The sequence below is a fragment of the Triplophysa rosa genome, linkage group LG7 (assembly GCF_024868665.1).
Source record: "Triplophysa rosa linkage group LG7, Trosa_1v2, whole genome shotgun sequence".
Taxonomy (NCBI): domain Eukaryota; kingdom Metazoa; phylum Chordata; class Actinopteri; order Cypriniformes; family Nemacheilidae; genus Triplophysa; species Triplophysa rosa.
In genome coordinates, this window is record NC_079896.1 from 10588442 (window position 1) to 10601283 (window position 12842).

At 36.8% G+C, this 12842-nt stretch overlaps 1 protein-coding gene across 1 annotated transcript; it reads left to right on the plus strand.

The window, feature by feature from the left end:
• The first annotated feature begins 370 nt into the window (after positions 1–370).
• il12rb2 (interleukin 12 receptor, beta 2a) lies at positions 371–11972 on the plus strand. The gene is made up of 16 exons (XM_057338188.1): positions 371–491; positions 791–913; positions 1696–1944; positions 2408–2522; positions 2660–2832; positions 5046–5179; positions 6639–6780; positions 7280–7353; positions 8208–8406; positions 8930–9103; positions 9236–9334; positions 9429–9581; positions 9753–9890; positions 10033–10132; positions 10219–10306; positions 10825–11972. The coding sequence occupies exons 2-16, from the start codon at positions 844–846 to the stop codon at positions 11182–11184; spliced, it is 2268 nt and encodes a 755-aa protein (XP_057194171.1). The 5' UTR covers positions 371–491; positions 791–843; the 3' UTR covers positions 11185–11972.
• Positions 11973–12842: the final 870 nt, after the last annotated feature.

The following is a 12842-nucleotide window of genomic DNA, read 5'->3' on the forward strand; positions in this document are numbered from 1 at the left end:
CTACATTGTTTTTCCTTGACGAGGAATCTTGTTCGACACAATACAATAAAAGAAATACAAATTAATGAGTAGGAATGTATTGCTATTAGATCATATTTTTTGTATGTAAAATTCATTTATGTTTTATAGCTAAGGTTTCATAAGTATGGTGTTGCCCACTGAGTAATGAAGTTTTTTTTGTTTTTAGTCTTAAACACCGGAAAAGTTACACCTCGCCTATTTAATGTTAAGGGCGTTTGGCTGTTTAAACGGACTTTCTTTAAGATCCAAACAAAATATGACATTTGTGCATACATGATGACACAGGTAACTGTATACAAAGTGCAGGAGCATACAGACTCATTACTCATTTCACGTTACGTATGTTGTCTTGCCCTCTCACTTCTCAGTTGAGGAGAGGGAGGAGATGCGCTTGAAGCGTTTCACCGCCGCGTTAAAACACACCATCAGCGCAAATGACCAAACTCAACATTTCTGTCCCATGGGCAGGGGTAAGTACAACGTTGTGTTTTACCCCACTATGATAACATACTGGCTTTAAGCGCTGAGTAGGCTACTACTTTAATAGCCTGTAGATAGCGACGCGTCAAACTACATCCGTGCCATGATAATGAGCGGAGCTGAACGTGTGCACTCTACGGGCGTTTCGTTGATTTAAATGAGCGTTTGTGGTCTTGAATATAGTATTACCGATCTTTCTTATTTATCATGCGAGTTGAATTTCTAAAGATGGGAATAAAGTATGGAGGGTGTGTTACCAATCCACTAAGAATCCGCATATTGCCCGCAGATCACGAGGGGTGATGAACTTTCTGAGTTTGCCTGATCTGCAGCTTGAGCCCAATGTCTCCTGAATGTGCATGGCTGATGCTCGTCGTTTTTCTTTTAATCCTGGCTGCAGGTGCACATGGAAGTAAGATATTATTATTATTATTATTATTTACACTTACGAATGTGTTATTGAAACCAGCACAAGCAGCGAGAAAGTGAATGGCATGTGCATTGACATAATTAGGCTATGACATAGCTATTTATTTACGTTGCATTTAAGTAATTGTTTCATAGTTTAACCACAGTATCAGGATACTGTGTTTTTTTGTTGTTGATGCTATTGTGAAATATCCCTTACGAAAATGATTTAACTAGTAACCATAGTTTTTATTGGTTATGTTTGTAGTACATATAGCTAACCATAAATTTACCATGGTGACACTGTAGTATCTATTATTTAACCATGATGACTGCATTCAAACTGTGGTAATACAAATCCATCAAAAAAGTTACTTCTTGGTTACTTTACTTTTACTATATTAAACTAGGGTAAACTGTTCCTTTAAAGGGACAGTTCATCTAAATATAAAAATCTTGTCTGCACCGGTTGTCTCAGTGGACCCCGAGCATTGTACTATCTAAGCTATATAAATATAAAAAATGTCTTAAAAATAAAATAATTCATTTCATCATATTCCCTTATGTCATTCCAAACTTGAGTGAATTGTATCAATTTGTATGAATTTCTTTCTTCTGCGGAATACAAAGTATATTTTGAACACTGTTGGTAACCAAACAACTAGTCTATTTCTAATGGAGTGAACGACACCTCTGTGCCTTGAGACATTCATTTGAGTCTATCATCATGAAATTCATTTTGATGCTTCTGTACTGTTTTTATGTATGTATTCTGTATTCTTGCAGATCCAGTGTGCACTGCCCGCTCAAACATAGGCAAAGAAGTCCTCGTAGGTTCCGATTTAACAGTCTCCTGTTTCTTTAACAAGATATGCCCAAAAATCATTTTTCGAGACGGTGAACAAATTAAGCATGAACAATCACCAGATTTAAATGTGGTGTCTGTGAATGTTAAGAATTTAACAAAGTTGAGCATCTTCACCTGCAAATGTAAGAAAGACCCAGAACCTTGTGGAATTGACATCGCTCCAGGATGTAAGCGCACAGACTTTCTAACTTTCTGTAATATTTCTTTAATTTTACTCTTCGTGGCAAAGCTGGATTTAGCAGTGAAAGTTATTTGCAGGAAATCATAAAAAAATATATATTTTTAAATGTCAGGGAAATGTCTTACTGAAATGATTGAAAAAGTCTCAGCATTTAATTGGTAAGATGTGTGGAAACTTTATTTTTTAAAACAAGGCTTTTACATGCATAGAATGAAGCCAGTTGAGTTTTTATGCATAACCTCCGTGCCAAAATATGATCTGAGAGGTAAACAAAACCAAGTGTCATGTCATCTGAAACTAAAACCATGACAGCTGTCATGAAATTATTCGGACTAGTGGACAAATGTGATGAGAAGCTGAAACTTACAGTAGTTGCCTGCATAACATTCAAAGTGATGTTATTTAAGCAAATTCCGTGTGTGACACAGTCATGTGAATGTCTTTTTCAGATCCACCAGACATTCCACAAAACCTGACCTGCATTCGAAAAACAGAATCTGGCAATGTCACATGCACTTGGAAAGTAGGAAGGGATACCAAGATCCTGACCACATGTCAGTTATGGTTAGTTCAAAATAGTCGTCAGATCACCATTCCAAGGAAGATCTTTGAGTTTTCAAATCATATGACAAACAAGAGTCTTTAATATTTCTTTTACATTGAACTTTTGAATGCTAAATTATGTAAATTTGTTTTAACAGGGTACTAGGTGGCCCTCCCCACTTCTACAGGAGTGTGATGAACTCTTCAAGATTTTGTTTTGCCACATTCCCCATCATTGGTTCAATGTCACAACTCACTTTGAGGCTCAATATCTCAAATGGCCTGGGATCAAATGTATCAGGTCCACACAACTTCATCCTCAGCAACATAGGTAAAAATGTATTGACAGAATTGACACTTTACATTAAGGTTGAATTTTTTAACATTAGGAAATTAATTAAAGGGATACTGTACTTCACCCTAAAATGAAAATTCGGTAGCACTTTATTTTACAGTCCTGTTTCCCTTGTACATACTGTGTACTTATTACAGTAAATATAATAACTGGGTAATAACTAGGTACTAACCCTGAACCTACCCCTAAACCTATACTTATACAATGTAGTTACCTTATACTACCCAGTTCTTTCTTAGGTAAGTACACTGTAAGTACACTATACAGTAGGTACACGTACTGTAAAATAAAGTGCAACCAAAAATTCTGTCATCAATTACTCATCCTTAGATTGTTCCTGTAAAAAAAATTGTATACAAACCTGTATAAATTTCTTTGTTTTGCTGAACACACAGAAAGAAATTTGAAAGAATGTCAGATCTCACCCACCATCTACTGCCATAGTAGGGAAAATAAATACTATGGGAGTCAATGGGGGGTGAGATTTGACAATCTTCCAGATATCTTCCTGTGTGTTCAGCAGAACAAAGATATTACAAACTTTTACAGGCTTGGAACAATCTGAGGGTGAGTAAATAATGACAGAATTTTCATTTTTGGGTGAAGTATCGCTTTAAATAACAACATGAACTAACAATGAGCAATAGTTTTTCAGAATGTATTAATTCTTGTTCATGTTAGTTTATATCAGTACAATTATTCATGTTAGTTCATGGTGCATTAACTAATGTTACAACTTTTGATATTAACATGTAAAAGTAAATGCTTCAAAATGAACATAAACTAAGATTAATAAATGCTGTAGAAATATTGTTGTTTGTTCATGTTAGCTAATGCATTAACTTAATTTGAAATATTTAAATTTGTTAAAAATAATTTATGATAACTTTTTCTCTTTAATTTGTAATCCGTATTCTTTTAACCTTTAAAATGGCAGAGTTTGCATTACGTCCTATCTAAATGCAACGGTTACAGCGAAAGCAAATTTTTGTTCATACAAAGCAAAAAATGCTGTTCGACTTGAAATCAAAGCCAAACTCTTTTTTGTGCACTGTGTAGATGGTTAAAATGTCTCCGGATTGCGTGCTTTTATGGTTTTCCTTTGTAAAGTGTGAAATTTCCACGGTTATGTTCTCATGTAAGTGTTTCGTGCGGTGGGCTACGCAGTGGGTTACCACAGAAATGTTTAAAGGTGCAGTGAACTAGGACCACAATTTTAACCCGAGCTTTTGTTATATAAGAGGGAATCGTATTCAAGCGAACATCCTGTAAGTGTCAGACCTGAAAAAGCCCTTGTTACTGAAATAACAACTGTTATTGACACGAGGCTCAGCGAACGGCAGGTCCTGGAATGCACCTATCTATGACAGAGATCACAGTCGCTGCATAACCTTCCTTCCGATTCCGACAGTAGGAATGTGTGGTTGAAGTTCATTTTTAAAGACATTCCAGCTCACGTGGGGAAAACATTGAGCGTTTGTTCGCTTCATTTCAACGCGGATTCCTTGAACAAGTCATATATCACTAAACACCATACAACTATAGGCTATACAAACTATACGCAAAGCCTTGCCATCACATCCGGGAAATAAGTCCGTAAATTTGAGTAAAATCACGTTACGTAACGTTACGTGTCTAACCAAATTCACAGAAGGCTCCAACTAAGTCAACTACGCAAGCTGCTATCCAATCATAGCAGTGGGCGTTTACTTCCAAGTCTTCTATGCGGCACGCCCATTAAAACCGAGCGTTTCTCCAGCTGACCTCAAAACCAGGGTAGAAAATAGCGTATTACTTATTGATTTTGATGTTTTCGAATGTAAAAACCACGCAAACGTCATAAGTAGACATCAGACAATAGTATAAAACAATAAAAACGGCCAGTTCACTGCACCTTTAAATCAAAGTGCAAATAAAATTTACTCATATATACAAAAACTCGAAATAACATTTTACTCACTTATCGCTTGTTTTGTTGTCTTACACCTGCTTAAGAGATAGTGCTATGGGTTGGGGGATTTCATTAAAAAAATAGGTCACCTTTACAGAATCGGTTGGGTTTACACAAACCTACTGAGGTTATTGTTACCACAAACAGCACTAAAATTGTTTTGACTGACCTATTTAGTATATATTTGCTGTTAAGTAGTGGAATGAAAATGCTGAATTACTTTTCTGTTTATTTACAGTAAAACCCTCAAGGCCTAATATCAGTCATGTCGAATGTTTCTCCCGACGGTGCCACCTACGCACAGACAATCACAGCATGAACTTGGTTGAAGTCAAATACAGAGTGAAACATCAGATCTGGGAGAGCCTCGAGGTACAACGTCTGATTCTAAAATGTTATTCATTATTATGTTCCACCCAACACTGGGTCAAAAAGGGACAAACCCAACCACTGGGATAAATTATCCCAGAAAATGTTTATATTTGACCCAACAATGGGTTAAACCAACCCAGCATTTTTGGGTTGAAACTCCGCATAGGTTATTATACAACCCAACGCTTGGGCTTGTCCCTTTTTGACACAACACTAGGTTGAATATAACCCAGAATTTTTATCATTAACTTATACACAAATCGACTTGCAGTGCATTTAAAGCACACATTTTATTAGTATAAGTTTTCCCTAAAATTGAACCCATGACTTTTGCATTGCCATAAGGTACAGCAAAATGTCATGCGTAATAAAACTTGGATGTTCAAAGTATGATACTGATCAGACCATCTTCAGTTACAAAATCATAGTCATTCCGCTTAATTTTATCTCCGGATCTATCAGTCATCTGTTTTGGTAAAGTTGGTAAAGCAAAATGCAGAGTTGCAGATAATTCATGATGACAGGCAAAACCCACAAAACCTCACAGATTAGTTGGGTTGTCAGACCGCAAGCCCTCCATGATGACTCAAACCTGGAACATGAAATGTCAAGAAAGGGGTTTTTCTTTGCCCTTATCATTAAGAAACTGAACCACTGACTCGGTGCTCTTCTTCCCACAATGTATCTTTTCATTATTCTGTGTGACTGAATGTGTTTCAGAAAGATTTTCAGAAGTGTTTACATTCTGCCTAAGATCTCCATTTGTTTTAATACAAAATGAAAAAAGGTTTAGATCAATTTTGGCAAGATCCAACCAATGACATGAGTTTAGGGATGGGTTATCAGTTTATTTGCCCAATGGATCGGTGGAGTATTTTTAAGGTCCAATGTGTACTTTTTTGGAGGATCTATCGGTACAGAAATGCAGAGGTGTATAAAGACCTTACATAATGAGGCGTTATGTTTTTATTTTCTTAGAATGTGCTATTTCGATCTACATACAGTAGACCGCGGGTCCCCTTGGATGGAATTCGTCATGTTGTTTCTACAGTAGACCTAAATGGACAAACTGCTCAACAGAGCTCGTTTCGTAAATACGTTCTCTCCTTCGACAAAGAAGCGAAAACGTGACGAAATCTTTGTGCTGTTTCAGTTGCCGTAGTGCTACGAAAGGGAGGGGGGGAGTGAGCCATTGGTTGCAATGCCGCTAAATTTCATACACTGGACCTTTAAAAATTTGCTTAAAGAAAAAGTATTTTTGCTAACCTGGTGCCACTGTCGGTGCAGATATTTGTGCACAATCATTCTATGCAATGCTTTACAAAGCAATTACGATGAAGTAAGCATATTATCCACATTGAGAGAGTCCTATATCTATATATATGCCAGAGCGATAAATGAAAGTCATTAACAAATGGTCCGTTAACAACACATCCAATTGTACTGTTTTTCTTTACAGACTTACGCTGGGAGAAGTTTGAACATATCATCACTGCGCCCATATACCACATACGAGTTCCAGATCAGAAGAAAAATAAATCATACAGTGGGCCTATGGAGCGACTGGAGTCGGGCAAAAGAAGCAGAAACCAAAGAGGAAGGTAAGTAATGACATAATATTGCTCATACAACTAATTTGTAAAATTTTGTTAAAATGGGCAGTGTGGGATTTCAAAGGCAGTTTGCGTGTGTACTTTAAAAACAGGCAGAAGTTGTAAGGGGAGTCAAATGAATGTTGTGTTCTGGTAAGAGTGCTTTAGAACTAAGATGGTGTTAGATAAGATGACTCTAGTGACGTAGGATTGGAACGCTTTTTGTCCGCACGTTACAGGTGTTTATGAAAGGTTTAAAGATTAAAGCGTTTATCAAAAAGAATGTGTGTCATATAACCACAAGTTTGTAATGCTCACGTAGTGGTAATTCAAATGTCTTGCTTTAAAAAGTAACTTTAGAAAAACAACAGATATCTTTAAAAACAGCTAATTTAGTAGAAATGAAGAGGTTATGCTCAATTGACATGTCTTTTGGAAAATCCATATAAAGTGAATGTTAAATAAATGTTTCTATTGTTTTGTTTTTGCGTGATCTCTCCTTATTTAGCTCCTGACAAGCCACTTGATGTCTGGTACATCCAGGAGCCAAAATCTGAAACGTGTTTCAGAATATTTTGGAAGGCAAGTAACCAACAACACTTCACCAACCAATATTCACCATCTGCATTGTTTAACTCAAGGGCACATGTATTGTATTCTGTGGACAGATCTATGGACACCATCCCCCAAACATTTCTCACTTTTAAAGGTCAAACCAATGGCTTGCACAGTGTGAATTGCATCTTCCCAAACAGTGTTAGCCTGAAACCAAAAGATAGCCACCGTTCAAGTTTCAGTTTACAAAAAACCGAGCAGGGGCTTAGAGGAAATGATGGATTTGAGAACTCATTCTTTTAGAGGTGTTTCTTTTGTCATGTTAATGACACAGTGACGGTTTGTTTGATGTGCATTCGGAAGAATTCAATTGATCCAGCACTGATTCATTAGACATGAATGTACAGAAAATTGTTTTGGATAATTATTGATGTTTAGGGGAATTCATATGTTTTGGCTAAGCCTCCAGGTTCTCATAAAATGTGTTTTTGCTCACTTTTTCCTTGTTACATTTGATAGCGTCAACAAAAGATACATTTGTTGACACTATCAGATGCAATAATATTGTGTACTGTCATGTTAAATATTTATTTTTGCAAATATAGCTCCTATTACAAACACAGAATTAGGACTGCAGAAAGGTTATTAAACATTTTTGCTACATCTTTAGAATTTTCACCACCGTGAAACATTATAATAACAGATTATATTTTATTGATTATATTTTGTTGAATCACACATGCAAAATCCTTTATCAACCAAAATTTTTGTTTTAAGAAGTAAAGTTGACAATGATGGATGTGATATGAAAATATTAACACAAATGTGAGAATCGGTGCATTATGATAAAAAGTAAATTATTCATTTATGCTTTGTTTTAGAAACTGAGCAAATCAGAAGCCAAAGGAAAGATTCAAAGATATAATATAAGTGTCCAGACGCAGAAGAAGATGAACTCAACCACTGTGGCCTCCAACATTACCAGTCATATTATCTGTTGCCATCCCTGTTCAGTCTCAGTGTCTGCCATTAACTTGAAGGGTCAATCACCTGCTAAATTTATTGAGTTACGCTCTCCAGGTAAGCAAAGAGGAGTACACACTTGCTTGGTATTCAGCCATTTTTTCCAGCAATGCAATAGAAACCCATTTTGAACATCGAGTCACAAAAGTGTAGTGTAGCTTCACTCAGATTTAAAGGGATAGTTCACCCAAAAATGAAAAAAACAAACTGTCATTATTTAGGCTACTCACCCTCTTGTCATTTCAAACCTGTATGACTTCCTTCCTTCCGCAGAACACAACACAAAAGAAAATATTTTGAAGAAAGTTGGTAACCGAACAGCACTGGCCCCCATTCACTTCTATTGAATGGACAGAAAACCAATGCAAGTGAATTGGTGCCAGTTAACATCATTCTTCAAAATATCTTCTTTTGTGTTCTGTGGAAGAAAGAAAGTCATACAGGTTTGAAATGACAAGATGGTGAGTAAATGATGCCAGGATTTTCCTTATTGAGTGAACCATCACTTTAATGTGAAACATGACTCAATGCATATGATAAATCAAGCAAAATTAATAATTCTGTTGCTTTGTTTTTGCAGGTTTAGTTCTACGTATAGTGTCACGTATTCTCTCAAATAAAAGTATTGCCCTCTTCTGGCCGATGATTGCTATTGCAGGCAATAGAACTGAGTATGTAGTGCACTGGTATCCAGTTGGCGCTAAAGAAAAGATTCAGTGGATCAGAGTGGTGGATACCACAGCTAACATTACAGGCAAGTTTAATATTAATTTTAAACCAAAATTTGCACATTGATCTATGTGAAGAATGATTTACAGTTGTTGTTAGTTCCTAAACAAATAATGAGCGTCTCTTTGTTGCACATTTTGCTTTGGTGTCTGTACAGATCTACAACCTGAAAAATGCTATCAGGGTGCAGTTACTGCCCTGCGCTCATCAGGCCCTGTAATGGCGTCCATTGAAGACATTTCCACATGGCAGTCAGGTTGGAGGCCTATGTGTATGACATAAAGATGCATGCCCTAATCTCTGGATATTGCATTTTACAATAATAACAATAACCATGTTTCTCTTCACAGTTCCAGAACAGGGTCCCGGGCTCCAACCAAATTTAAAAGAGAGTGAAAGCTTGGAGGTGAAATGGTCTAAAATCCCTCAAAGCAAGATTAGAGGCTGTTTGAGAAAATACAGCATCTACCTGGAGGACGATTCGAAAGATATTAAACATTACAGTAAGTAACGCATTACATTAAACAAGTACTAGTGCAAAACTGAACTTTAAAGATAGTAGCAAGTCCAGATATTTCTATATGAAATGATTCCATCATTTTGGTTAAACCAGAATTATAAATAACATGACTTTATTATGAGCTCTTTGTTGTGGTGCTTGTGTTTAATTGTAGATGTGGAGAATACAAAGAAACAGTATACCATCAGCGGTTTGTCACCAGGACAGTGTTATAAACTGTGGGTTACTGCCTGGACGGATGCTGGGGAGGGACCCAGAGGAATTTGCCTTCCGGTCTGCACACCAACAGACTGTATGTGTTTGTTTGTTTGTCAGTATATTACAGATCCACAACTTTACTTGACTATTCCTAATCGACGCCTGTTTTGTTTCATTTAAACTTGAATATGTTTCTTTTGCCCAGTTTGATAAGAGCTCATGTTCTCATCTTTCAGCTGAAAAACTAATATCCCTAGTGATCTTAGCCGGGGGAGCCGTTCTTCTCATCTGCCTAATGTTTCTGTGCATCTGCCAGTTCTCTTCCGTCCAGAAAAGGTCAGGAACAGCAGAATGTTTTGGATCTAAAAAACAAGCATTATTTTCTGTGAAACTCCCATGTATGTTTGAATGTTTTTCCATAGATTCTTAAGCTGTTGTCAGTGCCTGCTGCCTACTGTTATTCCAGATCCAGCAAACAGCAAATGTGCAAAGGAGTATGCCATTGAGCAGGTATGTGCACAAATGCAGTATTTCAAAAAATAAAGCGCTTGTTAGACAGCATGTGTAGGCATCATAAAAATACTTTGTATTTGTTCACACACACACAAAAACTCACCCTCATGTCTTTCCAAACGTATGTGACCAATCAAAATGGCACAATTAAAAATATTCGATGTTCAATGAAAAGCACATTAAATTTAATTCTATTTCTCATTTGTCTTCAGAGACTTGAAATGTTGTGTATGAGTCGTGTGGACCACTTTTATTTTATTTTTAAATCCTGACAGCCCCAAGTCACCATATGACCATATTGTATGAAACTGTGTTTTACTTAAGGAATGAGGGTTTGGATTGACATAAGAAAAAATGTTTAAATGGGAACAAATACAGTATGGAACGGCAATATCAGTAAACGTTGAGATAGTACTGTTGACCTTAAAATTAGAAACATTATTTAATCTATTCATAATATATTATATTGTTCCACACCTGTAACCCCGCCACTGACTCTGTCACTTGAAATGCAGTTCCACCACCACCAGTGTGACTCCAGCATGAGTGAGGAACCAGATATCGTGGAGGTAGAAGAGGTTCCTTATCCCTCCAGCTTCATCTGCACCTACAAAAAGAGCTTCTCTCAAGAGTCCAGCACCTCTGACGGAACCCAGATCACCAGGAGCACAGACATTACAGAGGATTACATCTGCACTCATGGAGCCATAAGCGGAGGGGAGGAAGAAGAGGAAGATGAGGAGGACAGGTTATTGGATGAATTTGGATTCTTACCATGCAGCAGCCCTTTCCTAGAACCGTTGGTTTTATCTGGTGAAAGGCTGACGCTCGACGTAGTGAAAATAAACTGCTGTGAATTTCTGGATGGCACGTGACTGTCCGAGGGCATTAAAATATGACCAGACTGTGATTATGTAACGTCCTGCACGGGTGCTGAAAAGTAAACGAAAGACAATTTGTGGTGTCTGGCTGGAGCAGTCGCAACACATTTTGTCCAACACCTGTCAAAGACAAGCCCAGACTCGGCATGAGGGTTGTGAGTTGACTTCAGATCTTACAGAGATTTTGAGGGCCTGCAAATAGAAGTGCGCTACACAAATAGCAGGTTGTAACAAAAGCCGGTTTGAGTTAACATGCTTTAAAGGACACATGGCCCTCCCACAACTATTTATGCTGATAGTGTGAAAACGGAGAGTATCTCTGACAAACTTGATGAATAGATGTAAATAAAAGGAGGATAATTCTGATGTAGTTATCTGATGTACATTTTCAGGAAATTGTACAGACAACCATTCATTCCACTACAACTTTCACAATACGGTACTCGAGGACAATTGCGCAATCACATCAATATCCTGGCAGAGCCAGTAATTATATCTACTCTAATACAAGATTTTTGACCCAATACAAACATACATCAAACTGTTTTTCTTTTAAAAGTTTTTTTTTAATAAAGAACAATGTAAACTATGGTATACTGTCCTAACCTTTATATGCATGCCACTCTTTCAAGTAAAAAAACCTTTTTTCCTGGACCCTGTGTGGTTTACTGTACCAACATTAAAAAAATCTTACCAACCATATTTTAGAAAAAGTAAATAAATAACAACTACAAATATTTGTAATAAAAATGTTTCTAATTACCTTCTCATTGTTTGAAAATAATGTTGCAAATAAAACAAAACTAATTGTTTTCTCAATAATAGGCTACTGTATTTGAATATTAGAGCTCATAAAACGAATATTTGATTGTTATTATTATTTAGATAAGGGTTAATGAGAAATTGTTTTTATACATTTTGTCAACCTCTGCGCAAATGCTGTTTTGGATTTTCTTAAATAAATGGCACATGCTATAGTGCCACACAGCAGTAAAATACAGCACGCATCAGTGTTACCAGTAGAGTGGTTCTAAATAAGCAATTGTAGCTTATAATTTGCACCTCTATATTGCAACATTTTTTGTTTCCTACCTTTTCACATCTGATGTTTTTTTTTATTTTAACTCACCTTTGTATAAAAGTTTTGTATAAATGGTTTGTTTGCACATGTGTAACCGATCCTACCTAAAACTGCTCCGAGCGGGCTTCGAACTGATAACCAGCGAGAACTACAAATTGTGATACAGACACTCTAACTACAAGGCCGCAGATACTCATATGAGGTTTAACACGCTAATGAAGTTATTTGTGCGAGTGAATTACATACAAAGTCAACGTAAAGAAGTAGACGCAAACGAGGCGATGTGAATGATGCGAAACGGGCTGCGAACGTGCGTAAATCGCGTCTTCCGTGCAAATTGAAAAAATTTGCCTTGCGCCAAAATAACGAAATATTCCCGCGAGTAATTAAGTGCAAGGATGGTCTGAACACAACAATGTAAATTGTAGTCTGGGAGTGAGATTAGCTGCACAGATCACACTAGGTGACATAATTAATAACGCGTTAAAATGATGAATTATAATTCAAATCTTCACTCATTTTGGCGCCCCTAGCATTTGCCTACTCCGCCTATTAGTGGTGGGCGATACTG